This window comes from Trichosurus vulpecula, chromosome 3 (assembly GCF_011100635.1).
Source record: "Trichosurus vulpecula isolate mTriVul1 chromosome 3, mTriVul1.pri, whole genome shotgun sequence".
NCBI lineage: Eukaryota > Metazoa > Chordata > Mammalia > Diprotodontia > Phalangeridae > Trichosurus > Trichosurus vulpecula.
In genome coordinates, this window is record NC_050575.1 from 288,862,343 (window position 1) to 288,886,299 (window position 23,957).

The 23,957-nt window shown below is 42.1% G+C and overlaps 1 protein-coding gene across 1 annotated transcript in view; it reads left to right on the top strand.

The window, feature by feature from the left end:
• The window catches only part of MALL (mal, T cell differentiation protein like), a 42,889-nt gene extending 25,753 nt beyond the window's left edge, over positions 1–17,136 (top strand). The window contains exons 2-4 of the mRNA XM_036752538.1: positions 14,248–14,415; positions 15,882–16,010; positions 16,666–17,136. Coding sequence (XP_036608433.1) covers positions 14,248–14,415; positions 15,882–16,010; positions 16,666–16,728 — 360 coding nt within the window. The 3' untranslated portion in view covers positions 16,729–17,136. The remainder of the gene's footprint in view (positions 1–14,247; positions 14,416–15,881; positions 16,011–16,665) is intronic.
• Positions 17,137–23,957: the final 6,821 nt, after the last annotated feature.

A 23,957-nucleotide genomic window follows, 5' to 3' on the forward strand; every position in this document is an offset into this window, starting at 1 on the left:
GCCCACAAAAATGGCCCAAGGGAGAATAGTTCAGCTTTCTGAATGCTCCAATGTACTCTCCTCAGAGCAGATCACCTTGTACTTAACTATTTCATGTATATTTATATTTATTCACTTTATATGTGTATGAATTTATGTATTCCACCTCCCCCATTAAAGTGTAATCTCACTGAGGGCAAGGACTCCCTCACTTTTATTTTTGTATCTCCAGTGCTTAGCACAATGCCTGGATGATAGTAAGTCCTTGTTGTTGTTGTTCATTTGTTTCAGTCAAGTCCAACTCTTTGTGACCCCATTTTCGGGTTTTCTTGGCAAAGATACTGGACTGGTTTCCCATTTCCTTCTCCAGCGCATTTGACAGATAAGGAAACTGAGGCAAATGCAGCTAAGTGACTTGCCCAGGGTCACACAGCTAGTAAGTGTCTGTGCCTAGATTTGCACTCAGGAAGTTGAGTATTCTTGACTCCAGGCCTGGCACTCTCTCCACTGCTGCCCTAGTAGGTTCTTAACAAATGCTTATTGGTTGATTGAATGATCTTATCCTCTACAGGTGTAAACAGTAGCTCAGATATGTTAAATGACTTGCCCAGGATAACACATTCTGTAAGGGTCTGAGGCAGGATTCAAGATCTGGTTCCTCCAAATCTAGTGCTCCTTGTATTATATACCAGATGTCTTTCAATAACTAGGCGTCGGGGAGAATGTTATTTGCTGACATTAAAATTACTTAAGTTTATAAAACATACTGGAAAGTATCCCTAGTTGCCCTACATTATGAGTTTCTCCTGAGGTGGCCGCCTGCTTTGCCTACTCCCAGATCCGGCTCTGAGGAAAATGCATCAACTAAGAATAATCATTGAAAGAATGCCTTTCTTTAACCTGGTGTTCCAACCACACCCCCAACCTCCCCCGCCCCACCCCCAGCTCCAATCAACTAGGAGCTCTTGGGAGGGAAGGCCCAGTGAACTGACTTTCCCTTTTTACCCTTTGTACTTTTCCACAGTAATAACAGCTAACATTATATAGTGTCTGATATGTGTCAGGTGCTGTGCTAACAACTTTACAATTATGGTTTCATTTGATCACTGATTCCTTCATCAGACCAAGGAAGCAGAGGATTAGAGATGTGAAGTCACCCAGTTAGTGGGAACAACCACTGGCATATGAAAACAAAAAGTGCAGGTATCAAAATAGGCTGTAAAGTTGAGAGAAAAACCAGAACCCAAGGGACAGGCTTCTTATTTTTCGGTTTTTCAAGTGTGCACCAAGGACTTATAAGCTCTGGAGGAATGTCACAGCAATCGGGCCCTAGAAATAAATATGAGACAAATAAAAATGTAATTAGAAAGAGGTGCTTTCATCTGGAACCCAGGCATTACCAATCAAACCTTTCTCTGTCCCCTTCCCCGTGCCAGAATGTAATTATGGCCCTGTGCTAGATACAGACCCAGAAGTCTGAGGCCTGCTCACGCTTCATAGGCAACATAGCAGTTTTTAATATCTTGGAATTCCACAATGAACAGCTTAAGTGAGGGTACAGCTCCTCCCCCACCCCTACCCCCAATACTGGCAAAGGGCATTTCTATGTCATCACTGTGAAAATAGGGTGTGTCTTTTATGGTATTAAGGACACTTTATCTTGCTTAGGTCTCAATTTTATGGGCCACATTCTTCTCCACTGAGGTCTTTTCCTTATACCATAATGCTGTCCAAGGTTGGTGTGAAACTGAATGGCTGTGTGGTCATGTGAGTTCTAGGGAAGGAAAAGAGAGTCAGAAACCCACCCCCGAAACTTGTGATAAGTATCCACTCAAAGAATGAGGTGTTGGCAATAAGTAGCTCTTGACACTCAAGGACATAGCCCTTCCGCAGTTCCACATTTTCAGTTTAAGCTTCCAGATACACACTACCTTCCCTTTTGAGCCATACCGCCATCTCTGTTAATAGCGTTCCTTTCTCTCAGTCACCCAAGCTTGAAAGCTTGGAATCTTCTCATTCTTCTCTCTCCTTCACCCTTCCCTGGCCTCTTGCTCTTATTTTCAAAGCATCTCTCCCATCTGTCCTACCCTTGGTATTCTCACCGTCACCACCTCTTCCAAACCTTTATCATCACCGTTCAATTCAACAAGTGTACAGTGGAAAGAATACCGGATTGGGAATCAGGGTACAAATCTTGGCTCTGCCGCTTACTGCTTGTAAGATCTCAGGCAAGCTGCCATTCTGGATTTGAGTTTCCTCATTTGTTAAAAAACAATTAAGAGACTGAAAAAAAACTTTTTAATTAAAAAAAGTTTTAAATAAAATGAAATGATTGGACTAAACTGTAAGCTCCTGGAGGGCAGGGACTCTCTTTTGCTTCTTTTTATAGCCCCAGTGATTAGCACAGTGCCTGACACATACTAGGCATTTAATACATGTTTATTGATTGATTGAGATGAGCTCTAAGGCCCTCTCCAGCTCTAAATCTTATGACCAACAACTCAGCATTTATAACTCTGTGTGAAGCACCATGGTAAGCAATGTGGGGGATACAAAGATGAATAAGAAAGAGTCCTTGTCTTTAAAGAAGGTATAGTCTAATAGAACTCGCAATCTACTGTAATAGCTTCTTCACTGTTCTTACTATCTCTGGTGGGCCCACTCTCCCCACCCCCCACCTCCACTCCCATCCATCCTACAGGTACCATTGCTAAATTAGGCTTCCTAAAGTAGCTGGGTGGTGCCACAGAGCACAGAGCTCCAGGCCTGGAGTCAGAAAGACTCATCTTCCTGAGTTCAAATCCAGCCTCGGACACTTACTAGCTGTGTGACCCTGAGCAAGTCACTTAACCCTGTTTGCCTCCATTTCCTTTCTGTAAGATGAGCTGGAGAAGGAAATGGAAAACCACTCCAGTATCTCTGCCAAGAAAACTCCAAGTGGGGTCACAGAGAGTCAGACATGACTGAAGAACGACTGAACAAAAGCAAACTTGATCATATCACTTATCTGCTTCATCCCCTTCACCAGTTCTCCATTGTCCTACCCATCACTCCCCAGTGTAAAACCTTTCCTTCAGCCAAGCCAAACTCCTCTTCATACCACAAACCAGGCACTCACTGTCCCGATCATGCTATTCTCTCAGTCCCAAGTGTCCTTTCTCCCTTTCCTCATCTACCTAGAACCTGCCTGTCCTTCAAGGACCTGATAAAGCCTCACCTTTCTAGAGAAGTCTTGTATTGTCTCCAGTGCCTGGCACAGGGTTATATTCAATCTGTGCTCAGTAAATTGGCACTGAATTAAGTTGAACTGAGTTGTAATAAGAATTCGTATTTGTGTAGCACTTTTAAGGTTTAGGCTGATCGTCTCACAAGTAGCAGGGGAGGGGCATGTTTTCAAATCCTATTTAATGGATGGGGAAACTGATGCCCAAATGGGAAGGTGACTCAGGTCATACAGGAAGTGGCAAGGGGAGCAGAACCAAGATGTTCTGACTCACAGCCCTAATCTCTACCCCTCCCTACTAAATTTCCTGCCTTCTCTTACTAATTATTTTTTAATCTGCACAAAGGAATTAGAGGATAAACACACAGGGCTTCTCCTTTTTTAAAGGAACAGGCTGATACTTGGTGAGCTGGTCATAGAGACAGACTATCATTCAGTGGCTTGGACTTAGTCAGCCTGGCCTGCTTTCTTTGTCCTCTCAGTTTTCTAAGTGTTACTTGCAGTCCTTCAGCTTTTCTAAGCTAGCTATTACTTCCTTGGTTCCCATCAATCTCTCTCCTCAGAGTTTCTAAAATAAATGCTTGTTGACCTTTGGGACAACTTGTTTCTGTCCCTAACCCATGGCTCTGTCCTCATTACTAACATCATTTCCCTACCTCAGAATCTTTCTAACTCCCTAGATTCTCCTTCTCTAATTATTTTCTCTAGAACTTCTCCATTCTCCATTCTCCAAAATATCCTTCTATGGCAAAGGTTCTTAACCTGGGACCAACAAATTTGTTTTGTAAAATATATATGCATATATATATATATATATATATATATATATATATATAACTTTTATTTCAATATAATTGGTTTTGTAATTCTATTTATATATTTTATTCATTTAAAAATACTATTTTGAAAGGGGGGTGGGATCCAGACTGTCCAAAGAGTTCATGACACAAAAAAATTTAAGAACTCCCGTTCTATCAATGTTTTTCCAAAGGTACCTCAACCTACCCCTATGTAGTAGATAAAGCACTGGACCTGTAGTGAATAAAGTCAGGAAGACCTGAATTCAAATCCTGCTTCAGACACTTACTAGCTTCGCTTATCTTTTGCTTACCTCAATTTTTACAACTGTAAAATGAGAATAATCCTAGCATCTACCTCCTTGGGTTGTTGTGACTATTTGTAAAGTAGTTGGCACTGTACCTGGTACATAGTAGTCATTTAATAAATGCTTGTTCCCTCCCATTTCCATTCTAGGAGTACCCATTCTTCCCTTTCCCCCAAACCTCAAATGTCTCTACCTTTTCAGAGACTTAAAGAACCTAGCATGAAGAATCCCCTGGGCCCCAGACCCTCAATAACCTGAAGAAATCCAGATACCACTTTTTTGTGATAAGCTGGGTATTGAAGATTTCTGGAATTGGGTTGGGAGTAGGGAAATGGAAAACAAATTACCCATAAGATCCAGTTTTATCTGACTCTGAAACTGAGAGTTGTCGGCCTGGAGGATTCCTCTTACCTAATACTGGTAGTTTTCTCTTAACTAGGTTCATTAGGAACATCAGCCCTTCAAGATCTCCTGTTAATCTAGTATGGGTCTTGTAGTAGCAATGATAATAGTAGCTATAGTCATTTAGTCAGTCAACAAGCATTTGTTAAGCATGTACAGAGTACCATAGTTGTTGTCATTTCAGTCATGTTTGATTCTTTGTGACCCCATTTGGAGTTTTCTTGGCATAAATACTGGAGTGGCTTGCCATTTCCTTCTCCAGCTTATTTTACAGATAAAGAAACTGAGGCAAACAAGGTCAAGTGATTTGCCCAGGGTCACACAGCTAGTAAGTGTCTGAGGCTGAATTTAACTTAGGAAGATGAGTCTTCCTGACTCCAGGCCCGTTGCTTTATCTACTTCACCACCTAGCTACCCTCAATGTCAAGCCCTGAGCTAAAAGCGAGAGATACAAAGAAAGGCAAAAGCATGGACCCTGCCCTCAAGGAGCTCCCATTCTAATAGGGGAGACAACACGCAGACAACTATGTACGCACAAAATATAGACGGTAATCTCCAAGGGAAGGCACCATTGTGTAGGGATGGGGAGGGAGAGGGCAGGGAAAGTCTCTTGTGGAAGTGGGATTTGAAGCGGGTAGAGAAGCCAGAAGGCAAAGGTTTCCAGGAGAAGAAGAGGATTTCAGATGTAGGGGACAACTAGTTAACAGGCACAGCGTTGGAAGATGGAGCATCCTGTACAATGAGATGAAAGAAGGCCAGTGTTCCTGGACCACAGAGTCTGTGGAAAGGAGTAAAGTGTAAGGAGATTAGAAATACAGAAAAGGGCCAGGTCACGAAGGGTTTTAAAAGCCACACAAAGGAGTTCATATTTGATCATGGAGACAGCAGTTGCAATAACATACAAAAGAATAAAAACAGGAGAGTGACTCATCGGAGAACTATTTTTATCTGAACTCCATTGAACAAGAGGAGTTATTATGATAATAACAATAATTTACATTTATTTTGTACTTTCTAGGAATATAGCAATGATAATTATAACAATGATCCATAGCTTCTTTCTTCAGCCTGGAGTTCATTGGGCATTTTCAAATTTTAAAACTGTATCTCTGGTACAAGTCTGTTTTATTCATTATGATGGTATCATCACACTTTGAGTGTAAGTCACTCAACCCTGTTTGCCTCAGGTTCCTCATTTGTCAATGAGCTAGAGAAGGAAATAGCAAACCACTCCAGTATCTTTACCAAGAAAACCCCAAATGGGGGTCATGAAGAGTTAGACATAACTGAACAAATCATTTCATTTTCTTATCTTTAGGATCATAAGTCAAAGCTTCAAAACAATGAAAGATCCCCCCCGGTCAGAAAAACATGATCACCTGGTGGCCAACAGTCTTGTGATGAGCCTATGCACGTAGTCCAGCTGGTCACCTGAGGACGGTGTATTGCCAGGTCCAAAAGCAAAGCCTTTTTGCCTCCAGCATCACTTCCACATCCCAGTGAGGCCCTGGAATGGGACTTCAGTAGAAAGTCTTCATTTCTTGGATGGAAGGAATGCTGAAAACTCAAGATACTAGAGGTGAAAGGGACCTCAGAGATCATCTGGTCTTGTTTTACAAATAAGGAAACCGAGTCTCAACTAGATGGAAGTGATCTCTCTACATCACATAAACTAGTTAGTGGCAAATCTGAGGCTGGAGCCTGGGTCCCATGACCCCCAGTTCAGTGTTCTTTCCACTGAAACCATAGCTGCCTCTTTAAATGCATGAACAAAAAATTACCAAAGTAATTGAAGAAGTCAGGAAACAAAAGTCCTTCTCCATAGTATAGCATAATTCCCCTGGGGTCTTTATGTTCTTTTTCTTTAGTTGGTTTTCTAGGTGATTTTTACCATTCCCCACATGTATAGGGGAATGGATAACTTGGTCTCCACTCCACCCCAAAAATGCTCTTCAAGTTTCAATTTAACTTTGGTCTGTATGTGCAAAACTGTTCAGAAGACATCAGCACACCTAAAGTGGTCACCGAAATAGACTTTTCAGTTCAAAAATCTTCACTGGCTCCTCATTGCCTACAGGAGGGCAATTATAAGAGTTGAACTCCTTACCATGGCACTGAAGGTTCCCTACAATGTGGCTGCAACTCATCTCTTCCAAATGTAGTTCACGTTACTTACCTTCAAACACTTATGACCAAATTGGACTGCTTGCTGTTCCTCAAATTCAGTGTCCCATGTCTCACCTCTAAGATTTGAGTAAGTTGTCCCCTGGCTCCTATCCTTGGAATATATCCCCCCTCCCTCACCTCTTCATTCAGTATCCAGCTCACGAGCCACCTCTCCCATGAAGTCTTCCTTGATTCCTTCCACCCCCACATACCCACAAGCACATGTTCTCTCCATCCAAAAGTTTTCCTAGAGCTCTTTGTCTGGAGCTCTCCTTTGGCCCCTATCCCATGTCACACCCTTTCCCTCTCCACCACCAAATATTCTGAAGGTTCCTTAAAGGAAGGGACTGAATCATTTTTATCATTGTTTCTCCAGTGCCAAGCACAAAGACTTGAACACAATAAGCATTTAGTAATCATGTGTTGATCTAAAAATCAAGTATGCAAAGATAACAACACTGCTCCATGTTTGCTGACTAATCCCATGTCTAAAATTAATATGTTGCTCTTGGAAGATGTAATGAGAACTAGAAAACGGGAAGGAATATAAAACATGGGAAAGATCTGGAATGTCAATTCATTTTGTTTTTTTTTAAAGAGGTGATGGCATATAGTCAAGTTTCTCATGCCACTCTAAAAAACAACCCAGATTCCCCAAGATAGACATAAGATGACGGTGTTGGTCTTTTCATTCATCGGAAGCCAACTAACACAACATGAACTTGGCAGAGATGGTGCTGCATCTCAGGAGATGGTAGACTGTGGTGGTGAAAAAAATAAGTCTTTTTTTCCATTGGCTATGTAACATGAAAGAGCAATTTCATGGGATGCCCATACCTCCCAGCGAAATAGTCAGAACTGGAGATCACATACCCAAGTAGAAGTATTTGCCCAAGGCTTCCTAGTGGTGCTTGTAGAGGTGAATCTTTGAATCACAGGATAGAATAATGAAAAGGCAATAGTGTGTATCAAATGCTTGCTAGATATCAGACACTATGCTGAGCAATGGAGATGTAAAGAAAAGCATGAGCACAGTCCTTGCCATCAAGAAGCTTATATTCTAATGTGGTAGATGACATACTCCAAAAAAATCATACATTGAGGATACATAGATTATAAATAGAAGATAATCTTGGAAATGCAAATCTTACTTTGCAGAAGAGGAAACTGAGGACCAGAAGGGTTACATGACTTGCTCCAAATCATAAAGTGAGTAAATGGCAGAGTCGTTGGTAGAATCCAGGTCTCTTGACTCTCAGACCAATGATCTTTCCATTACAGTGCCCTGAGACCCCAGGAGCTAATACCAAAGTGTTCTCTAGAGTGACACAAATCACAGAATCTCAGAGTTGGAAGGGACCTTGGAGTCTAGTTAGTTCAACATGTACCTTAACAAGATTCCACTCTACCACAGCCCCAACAAGGGGGCTTCTAGTTCCCATTTGAAGATATCTAGTAAGACAGAGCCTAATGTTTGGCTCACTAAGGATCAAACCATACTACCTCTGTCCATGGAGGTGTAAGGCAATGACATATCATCCTCTCCATAATCCCCTTGTGTGTGGTCCAACCCCAAAGAAGGGCTGATCTAAGTCGCTTTCATTGTGATGGATTTATGTCCAGTGAGGAGAGACATTACTTTGGTGCTGTCATTCAGTGCTCTAGCTAGTAAAACATTTTCTTTCCCCTACTCCAAGAGTCCAGTGAGAGAGGTGCTTCTGGCAAGCACTCTGGTTGCTACAGAATAATTGACAGAAATGCCCAACTGCCAGCTGACTTCATTCCACCAGTGCCCCACCCACAGACTTTGTCACTGACAGCTAGGTGACTGGAATGTTATTCTCTACTCCTCCGTTCACTGGGTCACCTTGGGCAATTCCGTTCACCTCTCCGACACTAGGTTTCCTCATCTCTAAAATAAGAAGGGTGGACTACATTATCTGTAAGGTCCTTTCCAGCTCTACCATCCTTTGGTACTTGGTATGACCAAATTCCCAGGCCAGGATTTATTTATTGAAACAAATAAGACAGAAAACTCTGTGTTTAGAGTGTGCCTATAAAACTGTAAGATTAATTTCCCTAAGTCACAGAATAAAATTGGTCTCATGATTCTGAAGTAGTATTGCTATGTAACTCTTGGGTCAGAGGTTCATTCATTCATTCATTCATTCACTCACTCAACAAGCATCTATTGAGTATCTTCTCTGTGCCAAGCACTGGCCAAGGTACTAGAACTATAAAGGCAAAAACAAAGCCATCTATTAGGGAGCTTACATTCTACCAAGGGGTGGTGGTGGGAGATGTGGGGGAGGGGTACAGGGAGAGATGGGACATATACACAGATCAGTAAAATACAAAATATGTACAGAGGTAGTGAAATCATCTGGGGAGCGATGTACTAACTTGGGGGACAAGGATAGACCCTGGGTAGCAATGGGTGCTTGTGCAGAGCCTTAGAGAAAGTGAAGGATTCTAAGAAGCAGAAATGAGATCAAACCATTCTGGATAGAACCCAAGGCCTATCTGCCTGCCTGCCTGCCCACCTGCCCTCCAAAATACTCTGGGCTCAGATTCTTGGGTCTGGGTCTCACCTCAGAGCCCTGACCCAAGAGACTTGTTTCTCTCTCACTCTGACTCCCTACCTCGACCTGGAATCACCCTGGGAATATTTCCCAAAATAGTTTAAGCATAGCTTGTGTCTAGGCTTCCTCAAAATGTGGGTCCACAGTTCTCATACATACACTGAAGGTAATAAATACAAATTGGGTATGTTGTAGTCTATACAGTTCATTTTACTGATGAATTAGCCAAGCAATAACATTTATTAAGAACCTTACTATGTGCTAAGCACTGGGGATAAAAAAGAAAGCAAAAGATAGTTCTTGCCTCATAATCTAATGGGGGAGCCTGAGACAGAGGGGAAGTACATTAACTAAAGTCAAAAAGTAAGTCAACGTCAGAGCTGGTGCTCCCACCCAGTTTTTTGACTTACAATCCAACTTACCCTTTCCAGGGAAATGAGGTGGTGCCACAGGGTATAGAGTGCTTGGCTTAGAGTCAGGAAGACTTAAATCTGCCCTCAAACACTTCCTAGTTGTGTGACCCTGGACATGTCACTTAACTCTGCCTCAGTTTCCTCACCTGTAAAATGAGCTAGAGAAGGAAATGGCAAACCACTCCAATGTCTACCAAGAAAACCCCAAATGGGGTCACAAAGTGTCAGACATGACTGAAAACAACTAAACAAAATACTCTTTTCATTATGCCACATTGCATATACTGGTGTGGCTTTCTTTCCCTTTTCCCTCACCACCACTTCCTTTTTCTTCCTGAAAGACATATCATCAACCAGATAATTCATCATTTTCCTTAGCTGTGGCTTAAAGGGCAACTGACTCACCAGTGGAACAATGGCTTCCTTGGTAGATCAACCTTCTCCAGGTCCTGCTGCAAGGGGCTTGTTAGTAAACATAACTGTCTCCAACTTAGCAATGGTGGCAGAGGTGACCTTCCTCTTCATACGCAGGCCAAGACACAGTGACCTCTCAGATCAGGATCATTGATTTAGAGTTGGGGAGTTCCTAAGAAATAATCAATCCGAATGCCTCATTTTACAAATGAGAAAACAGACCCATAGACATTAAGTGACTTGACCAAGCTCATACAAGTATTATTCAAAGGGTTTAGATTTGTTCTGCTTGGCCTTAGAAGGGGGAACAAGGGGCAATGGGTAGAAGAGACTGAGAGGAAAATTTAGGCTTGATGTAAGGAGGAGGTATTTAACATTTGTTGTTTTTGTTGGCTTCTCTCACCCTCACCCTCTTCAGGAATGAGCAAAATCTGACTCACAAGACAGGTAGTCCCCACCTCTATCAACAAGTTCTGGTATTAAACTCTGTATGTTGTTTGTTTAAAACTTAGAATTCCTTTTCCCATAGAAACTGTATCATACATGGCCATTTGGTTCCCAGCCAGACCACAAGAGCCTATGATGCAGCAGAGCACAATTGCTGACAGCATTAGTAGCAGTTTGGTGACCTGGGATTTAAAGACCACAAAATGAGGGAAGGAAGGAAAAAAGGAGGAAGAGAACATCTTCCCTTTTTCTTGGGCTTCAGGTAAAATTTTGAAATAGACAAAGGTAGTATCCTCCCACCTACCTCTCTGTATCCCAGCCCTGCCTCCTAGGGCAGTCTCCCCAGACTCTTAGGGATCCATTGTCCTCATCGTCCCTCTGTCCTGCAAAATGGTTTGTAGTGGCAGCTAGGTGGTACAGTGGATAGAGTAGAGTCAGGAGCCAGGAAGATCTGAGTTCAAATCTGGCCTCGGAAATTTACTAGCTGTGTGACCCTGGGCAAGTCATTTAACCCTGTTTGGCTCTATTTCCTTCACTGTAAAATGAGCTGGAGAAGCAAATGACAAACCACTCCAGTATCTTTGCCAAGAAAACCGCAAATGGGGTCATAAAGAACTGGACACAACTGGACAAGAACATCCAGCTTACTGAACCACTTACTTCCTCCAATTGCTCCATGTTCAAAATTGCCTCATTCCCTCACTCCATATCTCACTTATTGAAATTCCCTTTTTCTTTCTTTCCTTCTTCCTTTCTTTCTTCCTTCCTTCCTTCCTTTCTTTCTTTCTTTTTCTTCTCTTCCTCCTCTTCCTCCTCCTCCTTCTTTTGAGGCAATAGGGTTAAACAACTTATCCAGGGTCATATAGCTAGTAAGTGTCTGAGGTCCGATTTGAACCCAGGCCCTCCTGACTTCAGGGACCATGCTCTATCCACTGTGCCACCTAGCTGCCCCTTAGTATCATCTTTGAAACAATCAAATACTTATGGAGGAGAAGAGACAGATTTTACTTATTCACATATTTGTTTTAAGTAGCTCAGTGAGATTGCTTGCTTCTCATACTTAGCTCTTATACTGAGAAAAAGAGAAGAAAAGAGGGCCTGGGTGAGATCTGCCCACTCTAAGAGGTCAGGAGAAGGATGGTGGTCTAGCAAAGGGTGTTAAAAATGAGCAGTCAGACAGAATGGATTTCTTCTAGGAAAGAGCAGTGTCCCAGAATCCAAGAGGTAAATAAGTATTCCAGAAGAGGATAGGGATGATGTTGCAGGGAGCTCAAGAAAGGATGAGTTGGGCAAGTCACTTAAACTCTTTGGGACTCAGTTTCTTCATATATAAAATGAGGGAAGTAGATTAGATGACTTCTGAGATCTCTTCTACATTGGTGATGATGTGGTCATGACTGAAAAAAGGCCATCCAATTCACTTAAAGATTGCTGGTCATCTGTGTGAAAGCAGTTTCATTAGGGTGATAAAGTTGGAAACCAGATTTTGGGAGTTGATTAGTTGGTGGGAAGGTAGTAAATAGAACCTACAAGTTTAGACAACTCTTTCTAGGATTTGGCAGTGAAAAGGAGATGAGATAGAGGACGATAGCCTGAGGAGATGGCACAGTCAAGGTGTTTTTAAGGGTGGGGAAGACCTGAGTATGTTTCTAGGCAGTGTGGAAGGAGCCAGGGATGAACAGAGACTGAAGGTGAGAAAGAGAATGATTGATGGGAAAAGCTCTTGGAGGAGAGCAATGAGTCAGAAAGAAGGGCAACCTCATCCTCTAAGAATGGAGCAAAGGAGAGGCTGCATTAGGAAGTAAAAAGAGTAAGGGAGGCAAGGAGCTAGTGATAAACCTTGATTTTCTCAGGAGAATAGAAAATTAGCTCTTGTGCTGAGAGAAGGATTGGTGGGTGAGAGTGGGATGCTTTCTTCAAGGAGGGAGATATTCAATGAAGAAAGGCTAAAAGGATGGCCATGGAGGGTGGAGGAGATAGTTGGAATCAGAAAGAGATGAATTTATAGTGGACTTAATGGATAGTTGGCATGGATGGCTTCCTCCAGCAGCAGACGGGGGGTTGGGGATCAGCAGAGAGTGAACATAGCGTTAGGATTCAAAGATGGAGGACAAGTGTACCATTGAACTGGTTAAATATATTTAAAGGGAAGTCAAAATGATAGTGAGGGCCTTGAAAGAAAAAGCAAAAGTGGAGGAGTGAAGGATATAGTGAAGATGAATAAGTAATAGCTAGCATTTTTATAGCACTTTAAGGTTTGCCAAGTGCAAAGTTTAGCATGTTACCACAGCTGATCTTCATAACAGCTCTGCGACATAGGTGCTATTATTATCCTCATGGTAAAGATGAGGAAACTTAAGCCAAGAAGGGTTAAGTGACTTGTCCAGGGTCACCCAGGCTAGTAACTGTCTGAGACAAGATTCAAACAAGATTCTCCCTGATTCCAAACCCACTGCTCTAGCCACTATACAACCCAGGTGGCAGAAGAGAGAAACGGAGGGAAAGTTAGAGGGACAGGAAATTATATTAAAAGAAAGGAACTTCGATGTTCAAGATCACAGAGGTAAATGGCTTGAGGGTGATGGGGAGGTCTAAGGTATGATCAACCAGTGTAAGAATTAGCTACAATGTAGATGAGTCATGGGAATTGAGGAGGTAGATAATCCAGAGAACACTCGTTCCTAGCAACATCCATATGAATAATGGAACCTCTAAGGATGAGGGTAGAGGGTGAGTTGAAGAAGACTGTATATGTAATTCAAGTGCTGAACTCTTCGAGCAAGGAGAGTGATATGAAGGCCAACAGCTGACAGAAACCAAGATCCAGACAAAGTAAAATAAACAAATGGAGTAAAAGTCAAAGCAAAAGACATTATGGAATTATGGTATCAGGGAAAGGGTTCAGAAGTGACAGTGGGGAGTAAAGAGTATGCCAACTGCTCCTTCTGACCTAATGTGCCATATGGCATGAAAAGATTAGCCTACACTGGAGAGTGGAGCCAGTAAGGCATCTACGGGAGGACTCCAAGAGCCCAGAAAAGTAGGATGAAAATGAAAGAAAGAGTTCTAAGATGAGGGAGAATGTGTTAACATTATAGTGGTGGTTGGTTGTGGTTTCCAGAGGACACAATGGAAGTGGAGGACAGAAGATAATTAGGGTTGGGGGTGAACTGGATAGGGGTGAAAATGAAGGGAGAGGTCAAAAATAGGAAAGGACTTTGCCTCAGAAGGCATTTGAATTGCAAGAATCTGGGGACAGGAATTTGTTTCACCTTAGATCAAGAGAAGTCCCATTTGGTTACAGTATTGGGTTGCTAAGAGCAGGGAACAGGAGGATGGATGATCAATGGCCAAGGAAGCCAGGAAAGTCATGGGTTGAAGTAAATCACTAATTCTGAATGCACCAGACCAAGAGGGAAAACAATAACAAAGATGAAAAGAAACTGATGTCTTGCACAGAAAACTACACTGTAGGAAAGGAATGCCTTTGACACAGCTTTTCTTTTCTTTTTGCAGGTATTTGGGTGCTGGGTCTGGATTCTGGTAGCTGCCACCGAAGTGTATTTTGAATTGTTGCAAGGATGGGTTATGTATGTGTCTATCACTTCATTCCTCATATCCCTGATGTTCCTGTTGTCTTACTTACTTGGATTTTATAAAAAATATGAATCCTGGAGAGTTGTGGTAAGGATATATAGTTTTACCATGAGTATTGGCTAGACACATAGATTTGCTGCCTGATTTGGGGACTTTTCTTTTTTTGTTGCTTTTTGGAGGGGGGAAGGCAGGGCAATTGGGGTTAAGTGATATGCCCAAGGTCACACAGCTAGTAAGTGTGTCCAGTGTCTGAGGCCAGATTTGAACTCAGATCCTCCTGACTCCAGGGCTGGTGCTCTACTCACTGCTCCACCTAGCTGCCCCCCGGGGACTTTTCTTGCTGAGGCACAACTCCAGGATGGGGATAGCCCCAATGTACTGTAGAGATGGTTATTCTTTCATTGAAATGGATTCTGAGAGGACTCCTGCTTTATCATAAAACCAGAGATATACAAACCATAAACCACGAAATGTAAATCAGGGGAATATTCTTCAGTTTATAAAAGGATTTATTTGATAATATCCTCAAACGTTTATTAAAAACCTACTGTTTATGGAGTATTATGCTAGATGCTTGGAGGAAATACAAAGTTTAGATAAAACAGGGTCTCTGCCCTCATAGAGGACAGATTGTTAGGCAGATATGACATATACGGCTATACTAGGTTAAAGGCTAAGTACACAAGAAAGATGCGAAGTGTTACACAATGTTTGAGGGGAGAAGTTATTACAGATGAGAAGACTTCATGGAGGAAATAGCATTGGAGTTTACCTCTCTGGGGCTACCCGCCACTGCCCTCACTCTCAGGTTGGGTCTCCAGGGTGACTAATTCAGCTTTAAGGTACTCAGTGGGTCCACACTCCTAAAACTGTTTGGAGGGGGAGGTATTTTCCCAGTGGCACCATACAACTACTGTTATGGTGTCTAGGTAGTGGTTAGTTTATGGCTGCCCTGATGGGCCAATGCTTAGCTCAGAAGGGTGGAAATTGGTAGCTTTCATGGCAAAGGGAAAAGCCAGAGGGAAAGAAAGACAAGGAATAACAGTAAGAGCGGTTGTGATGGAGACAAGTCCCACAATTAGAGGGAGAGTGAGATATAGCCCATCTCCCTACCCTCAGATAGGCTGATAACCCTTGGGGTCAGACCAAGACTCCCCAGGAGACTCTATCCTCATGGAAACCACGGTCCTAAAAAGGCACTCAGGATATAAAATGTTGAGTTACTCAAGGTACAGATTAGACACTTCATTATCTTTGCTGCCCACTCTTTCTATCTTGGAATTTCATCGAGTTAATGAGAGCTCAATTGATCAGGGGTCCCCTCCCCACACAATGATTTTGAATGAGGCTCCCCTTGCTATTTTTTCCTCCAAGGACCTTTTGCTTGAGTAAAAAAATCAGTGCTAATCTGACCCAAGGAGTTCTGTCCTCCAATGCTACTAGCACCGGAGGATATCTTACAGTTTTATAATAAAAGATGAAGGTTTTGTGATGGTCTTCGAAATTGCCTTATAGAGCTTATTTCATGGTTTTCTTTGGGGACTGTTTTCCAGGATAGCCTTTATCATGGAATTACAGGAATTTTGTACATGAGCGCAGCTGTTTTACAAGCAAATGCAACAATTCGGACGGAGAAAGAAGGGGTTGGGAAAACTTACTACGAATTGAATACTGCTGCCACGGTGAGCTGAGCTATGATGTGTTCAGTACAAGAATTTTTAGGTGCTAGATCTCAATGGAGTGTAAGAGACGGAAGCTCTTCATCAGCTTGCCCCAAGTAGATGGTGGGGAAGGGGTCATTTTTCCCACTTTAAGAACAGATGGGTTTTCCCCATTGGTAAGAATCACATCCAACCTAGTTCAACAAATACTTGTTAAATTCCTGCTGTGTGTTGGGTACTATGCTAAGTACTAGGGATACAAAGAGAAAATCCAAACAGTCCATGCCTTTAAGGAGTCCGCATTCTCCTAGGAGGGGGCAAGATACAACAGGTGCACAGATGATTAACAAGAAAATAAAAAGTGCAGTACTTTCTAGAGGAAGCTGTGTATGAGAAAGATAGAGAAGGAGAGAGGGACAGACAGATGGAGACCGAGAAAGAGAAAGACTGACACAAACAGAGATGGAGACAGAAGGAGACAGACAGACTGACAGACAGAAATAGAGAAAGAGACAAAGAGATGGAGGCAGAGAAAGGGAGACTGACAGAGAAAGAGACAGAGAGATAGAAAGAGGGAGACAGACAGAGACAAAGAAAGAGCCAGAAAGGGATAGAGACAGAGACAGACAGAGACAGACAGACAGACAGCTCACATCCTCCATTCTTTCTCTTCCAGTTCTTTGCTTTTATTACCACTCTGATGTACATCCTCCACGCCTTCAGCATCTACTACCACTGAAGGAGAGCATGAAGACAGCGGGACAGAGAAGATGCTTCATGTCCCATCAGGACAAACATCCAGAAGCTGGACTGAGAAACAGTTGGCCCATGTTTTCAGACTGTATAAAACAGAAGTACTTTTGGTAACTTGGTTTTAAAATTTTAATTTGTCTAGGGTTTTTTGTATATCAGATGCAATTGTATTGTATATTAAAAACATATTATTTTAGTTTGCCTGGAAAATAACTGACTCTAGGAATTATTCACCAATGAATGAAGCAAGTGAGGTACATTTGTATTCCTTCACGTAAACAGATATCACTCCCTGATCAACGGACCAGCAACAGGATTATTTATACTTAAATAGTGTTAATGATCGATTCATTATTGATTATCAATTGTCAATCAATATGGGGCAGCTAGGTGGCACAGCGGATAGAGTGCCAGGCCTGATGGGGCAGCTAGGTGGCACAGTGGATAGAGTGCCAGGCCTGAAGTCAAGAAAACTCATCTTCCTGAGTTCAAATCTGGCCTCAGATACATGTGACCCTGGGCAAGTCACTTAACCCTATATGCCTCAGTTTCCTCATCTGTAAAATGAGCTGGAGAAGGAAATGGCAAACCACTCCAGTATCTTTGTCAAAAAAATCCAAAAGGGGTCACGGAGAGTCAGACATGACTGAAAACAACTGAACACAACAACGATCAATTCACTCTTATTTTCAAAATTGTTTCAAGCTATCTTATTTTTAAGGGTGACAAGATAGAATTTTCTTTCTTCTCAAATGAGGTACAACCAGGGCCATCTCTAGGAGTGTTTGGGTCCCAGGGCAATGTCTAAGGGCTGAAGGAAACAGGGAATCACACTGTGTGCCTCCTTCTCTCTGATATATCAGCAAAGGGAGCCGTAATACAATGGAAAGAAGACCAGAATCAGAGGACCACAGTTAAATTCTGCCTCGGAGACTTCCTACCTACGTGACCTCTAGAAAGTCATTTAAGTTTCCTGGGTCTTGGTCACTTCTGTACATGAGATAATCAGACTAGATGGCCTCTGGGTCCCTTCTAGGTCTGAGCCTGTGATCTTTCTCTCCCACTGGCTGCCTCCCTGTTGTTGTTGCTGTCTGCCCTTCATTCTCAGAGAGGACCAGTGACATCATGAGGGTAATGTCTTGACTTTCTAGTGAATTGGAATAAGTTTAAATAGCAATTGTTTTCTGTTCTGGCCAGATACTATGAGGGTCTTCTCCTGTCTTCCTGAGTCACCGCCCAGGAGCCCAGTCTCCCAAGGGCTGCTGTGGGCACAATAAAATGATATTGTTGATCAAAGTTATATAGTGTTCTCACTGCAAGCCCATCCCACCACAAACATAGGAGGGGCCTCAACTAGTATCTGCCAAGATTTTATTACTTTATATAATTATGCTAGAATTTCTAAATCTACCTCTTGAAAGCATTCAAGTGATTCCTTAGTTGTGGTACCAGAAACCACTCTGTCCCTTAGAAGTGAGAATGAACAGATAGCACAGGTGACATCAAAAGCATGGGGATAGTCATAGAAAGAGCACCATATCTAGAGTCAGAGGACTAGGTTGGAATCTCAGTTCTTCTACTGACCAGCTGTGTGACCTTAGGCAAATCAGGTAACTTCTCTGGGATTCAGTTTCCTTGTCAAGAATAGTGACCATAGCTCCTTCCCTAAGGTCATGGGTGAAGGGAAAGAACAGTAAGTAGGCTGCCCTTGTGAGATGACTCAATCATATTGGCCCCTCTTTCTGTCTCCTCACCAGACCATGGGAGTACATGGCTGCCATGAGGGAGCAGGTGGACCTGAATCCATCCTTTAATTCATATGGCTGCATGACCTTAGCCAAGTTATCCTATTTTTCTGATCTTTTGCTTCCTCTTCTGGAATATGGGGGGTGGGGGGAGGTGGTAAGTCCTCAGAGGTTCCTTCCATCTCTGAATCCTGTCATCTTATGTAGTACTATACCATGCTATTCATTCAACAAAAACATGTTGGTTTTTTATGAGCAAGGCACTGAAAGAGATGAGTAAAACCCAATTTCTCCTCTCAAGGAGCTTAGGACATATACTTAACCTTTTAGGCCATGTTTTCTGGTAGTTTATCCACATTGCTATAATATAGGAAAAGAAAGGGGTGAGGGGGTTGTTTGTTTGTTTTGTCTTTGCATCCCCAATTCCTTAAACATAGTAGGCATTTAATACAGCATTGCTTTTTTCTGAATTAAATTGAATTTTGATTCTTCTCAGTGAAATGGATGCTGTTGGTTACTCCAGTAACATAAGATTCAAGGTGCTTTTTCAAAAAAAAATTAAACGTTTGAAGCCGACGGCTGTGGTTTTTTTTTGTCCTATGTGCAATGGAGGTGGACTGGCCTACCTAGCTCTTGGGGAGGTGGGAAAGGGTGGAGGAAGGGGAGAAGCTCAAAGTCACGAATTCCTGCCTGACACCCACTCAATTCATGCTCATCAGAAGACAATACCTGGTCCTTTCTTTGCATTCCCTTCATCTCCAGAGGCAAATGGCCGGGCCTGTTGTCATCTTAAAGTGATCACCTTTTGTGCACACATCTCCATCCACTGAAATCATTCCCATCTTTCAAAGATTTCACGAGCCAGCTCCTCCATTCAGCAATTCCTGATCCAGCTGCCTAGAAGTGATCCCAGATTCCTCAAGCTCTCCCCTTATGCTTGACCCTTCCAATGCGCCTAAACATATTCTAAGCTGTATTCTGGTTATGGGTGTTCTCATTCCATCTGTTAGACTGTAAGCCATTTGAGGGCAGGGGCCCTATTGCTTTTCATCTTTGTCTTGCCCACTTTGTGCTGCCCAAAGCAGGTGCTTCAGGGAATGAATGGAATTGAATTGAACCAACCTGAATGATCAAGGAAAAGAACTGACCAACAATTTCCAGGCTTCTGCTCCTATTTCTCCTCTGCTCTTGAGAGGTAATGGGAGAAATTCCTGTTTCGGTTCTTTGATTGCTTTGTGCTTTTCACCATGCCTGACACCTCAGAATGCAAAGCAAAAAAATCACCAAGAGCCCCATTCACTATTTAGCACCATGGCAGCTCTCTGTAGTGATTGGTATTGTTACGACTGTTACCGTTTAAACCGACAATTGGAAATAAAAGGTATTTGTTCCTTACAGAAATCAGTCCTTCCTGTTATTAGCAGCTTCTTCTGGCCATGAAAGTACAACGTTCAGTTAGAGAGTCCATCAACAAACATTTACAGAGTATCTACGGTATGCACCAGGCAGTTATACTGGGAGAGGGAATGGGTGACTCCGATTACTGACTTCCCTGGCTTCCTTTAGGTCCTTCCCCAGCCCCTCGTACTTCCAGTGCCTTCCTTCTGTTAATTATTTCCTATTTATCCTGCATATAGCTTGCTTTGTAGATATTTGTTTGCCTGTTGCTTCCCCACTCCCAACCTTAGATTCTAAGCACCTGGAGGGCAGGGACTGTTTTTTGGTCCTGGTACATAGTAGACACTTAGGGTAGTGCCTGGCACATAGTAAGCACTTAATAAATGTTTAGTGGATTGAATTCCTATAGCATTTGAAGGTTGGCAAAGCTCTCGATATTATCTCATTCAAGCCTCACAAAAATCCCTGTGAAGGTGAAACATTGTTATCTCTATTTTGTAAATGAGTAAGCGGGAGCTCAGCAAAGTTAGGTGATTAGCCCAAGATCACCCAGCCAGTAAGTGTCAGAAATAGCGTTCGAACCCTGCTCTTCCTGAATCCCAGTCCAACCCTTCAGGTACCCCTTGATGTCTCTACTAATGCAGTAATGAATCCAAGTAACCTCATGTAACAGACAGAGCCCTGGACCTGCAGAGAGATTAGAGGTTGAAACCCAGCAGTGAGATCTGAGTTTGAATTGCCCAGGTGCATGAGCTAAATCACTTAATCTCCTCAAATCTCAGTTTCTTAGCCTGTAAAATGGACATAATTAGACTTGCCCTATTTTTTTTCCACAGGACTGGTGGAAGGAACATATTTATAGAAGGTATTTTGTGGCTACAAAGTGTCCTCTAAATGTGAGCTTTAAGTAGTAATCTCTGTGTTCTCTGAGCTTACAGTTTAATTAAGGGAGAAAAGATAAGTACAAACTAACAACCAGAATACAGAGTATGATTGGAAGGTACAACATAAGAGGAAGTGCTCTGGGAGTTCTAGGGGTGGGAGGTTGGCCACTCTAAGAAATTACAGAAACACAAAGTCTGAGAGCTAGAGACTTTAAAGGCTGTCTACCTCAACCTTCCTATTCCACAGATGAGGAAACTGGGACCCAGAGAGGCAAAGTTACCGACTCAAGGTCACACAGGTAGGAAGGTAGTCTAGTTCCCTGACTCCAAATCCCCAACTTTTCCCACTGATGATGATGACAACCACGGTGCAAAGATAATGACAATGATGATGAGTGTATAGAGGGCTACACTTGGAGTCAGAAACACATAGGTTTGAATCCTGCCATGGACACCCATGAGCTATGTGACCCTGGGCAATGTCACCTAATCTCTGTGCCTCATTTTCATCATTTATAGTGATAATCATACTTGTAGTACCACCTCTTGACATCATCCCGCGGTACCAATGATCCTTTTCAAAAATAAAAATCAAATAATACCACTTCTCAAGATTTTTGTGAGGATCAAATAAAATGCAAAATGCTTTGCAAAGTTGAAAATGTTGTGGAAATAATAACTAGTACTATGATGAGAAAGAAGAAGATGTCAGCAGGGCTAGCAGACCTATGAATTTTGCAAATTTTCATTTCATACTAGCATCACTAGCACTCCCCTTCTGTGGACTTTTCCTTCCTTGCTTATATCTAATCACCAGATAGACTTCTGCCAGCATTCAGAGCCATACTATTCGGTCTTCCTTCTCTAGGGGGAAATCTGCTCTCTCTTAATAAACAACCTTTTGATGAGCTACTTTTAAATTTGAGGGGGTAAAGGAGAAAGAGGAAGTGAAAGATATAGGGAAGAAAGAAAGAAAAGAAAGAAGGAAGGGAAAGAAAGAAGGAAGGAGAAGGAAAGAAAAAGGGAGAGAGAAAGAAAGAAAGAAAGAAAGAAAGGAAGGAAGGAAGGAAGAAAGAAAGAATGAAAGAATGAAAGAAAAGAAAGAAGAAAGGAAGGAAAGAATGAAAGAAAGAAAAGAAGGAAGGAAAGAAAAAGAAAGAAAGAAGGGGGAAAGAAAGGAAGGAAGGAAGGAAAGAAAGAAAGAACCAAAGAAAGAAGAGGAAGGAAGAAAGAAAGAAAGGGAGAAAGAGAGGGAGGGAGGGAGGGAGAGAGAGAGAGCGAGAGAAAGAGAAAGAAAGAAAGAAAGAAAGAAAGAAAGAAAGAAAGAAAGAAAGAAAGAAAGAAAGAAAGAAAAAGAAAGAGGAAGGAAGGGAGGGAGGGACAAACACTGATATCACACTTTGTGGTTTGCAAAGCACTTTACATACATCAACTCACTTGATCCTCAGAACAACCCTATGCAGATATGTGACAGGTAGTGAAGAGGAAAGACTGGGAATAAGGATGAGCCTTCCTGACATGGCCCTAATCTCTAAAATCCTTTCTAGCAGTAAAATCCTCTTAATTGGGAGCCTCTGGTTACTATCTATTCCAGCAGAAGCTAATAGGACTTTGAATAGAGCTAAAGTTATAGCACCACCTTCAGGACTGCTAATGTATTGCACGGCTCCAGGGGAAAGGATGTGGGCAGGGCTTGATAGGGTGGTTGGTATATAGAAGTGTGAGACAGATGGACCCTTCACAGATCATAGAAAAAAGAGTTATAATAAAATTTAGGAGTTATCTGATCTACCTACCTCATTTTACAGAGAATAAAAGGAAGTACATGGAGGGTAGAAGACTTGCACAAGGTCATACAGATAACTGAGCAGTTACATATTAGCAAAGTATTCAAAATCATTTGAAACCAGGGACTCATATTCCAAATCCAGTGGTATTTGTAAGAGTGAATTCCATTTGAATAGCTAAATGATAGTTTCACACAATATGATTATGTCTGTTTTCATTGACTACATGTAATACATTTGTGAATTATTCAGATTCCAGGTCTGTAAGTATTGATGGTTTGTTTGGTTGAATGTAAAACAAAAAGATAGGCCTGTTTGGTTGCTGCAAGAAAGAAGGGGATGATCTCCTCTGGCCCTAGTCATGGAATATCCTTGGAATCCTTGTGATGTCCACAAGCCTGGCCCAGCTGCTCCTTTTCTCTAGACACTGGGAAAAACTGAATCACCACCCTCAATTCCACCCCCAAGGAGAGATTTTCTCTGCCCTTATATAGACGGGAAAACAATGTGGGGGAGCACCTGTCCTCCTTCATCAAACCACAAGTTTTAGGTTTTGGTTTTTTTTTTTAGCTCCTAAGGGAGAAGGCACAGATAGAGATTTGACCCACTTTGGAAAGATTGTAAAAACAAGAGATCTGTAGCAATAATATTTTCTCTCATTTAGCTCAAGAGCACCCAATTGTCAGTGGAGGGAGAAAAAATACACACAAAAATTCTTTCCACCTCTGACAATCTAAACAGAGTCCAAATCATTTTGCTGTTCAGTCATGTACAACTGTTCATGAGTTGGTACCCTATTTGGGGTTTTCTTGGCAAGGATACTGGAGTGGTTTGCCATTTCCTACTCCAGCTCAAGCTTATGTTACAGATTACAGATGAGGAAACTGAAACAAACAGGGTTAAGTGACTTGCCCAGGGTCATACAGCTACTAAGTGTTAAAGGCCAGATTTGAACTCAGGAAGATAAGTCTTCCTGACTTCAGGCCCAGCACTCTATCCACTATGTCACCTAGCTTCCCTCCATCTAGAGGAAAGGAATAAGCATTTTGTTTTCATAGATGGTCTCCCTTTATTTTTTATTTTTTTATAATTTTTTTATTTTTAGTTTACAACACTCAATTCCACAAGTTTTTGAGTTCCAAATTTTCTCTCCCTCCCTCCCCTCTCCCCTCCCCTCCCAAGACAGCATGGAATCCAATATAGGTTCTACATATACCTTCGCGTTAAACTTATTTACACAATACTCAAGTTGTATAGAAGAATTATGACCAATGGAATGAATCATGAGAAAGAAGAAACAAAACCAAAAAAGAAGATAAAAAGAAAAAAGAGAGAGAGCGAATAGTTTGCCTCGATATGCATTCAGACTCCGTAATTCTTTCTCTGGATGTAGATAGCTCT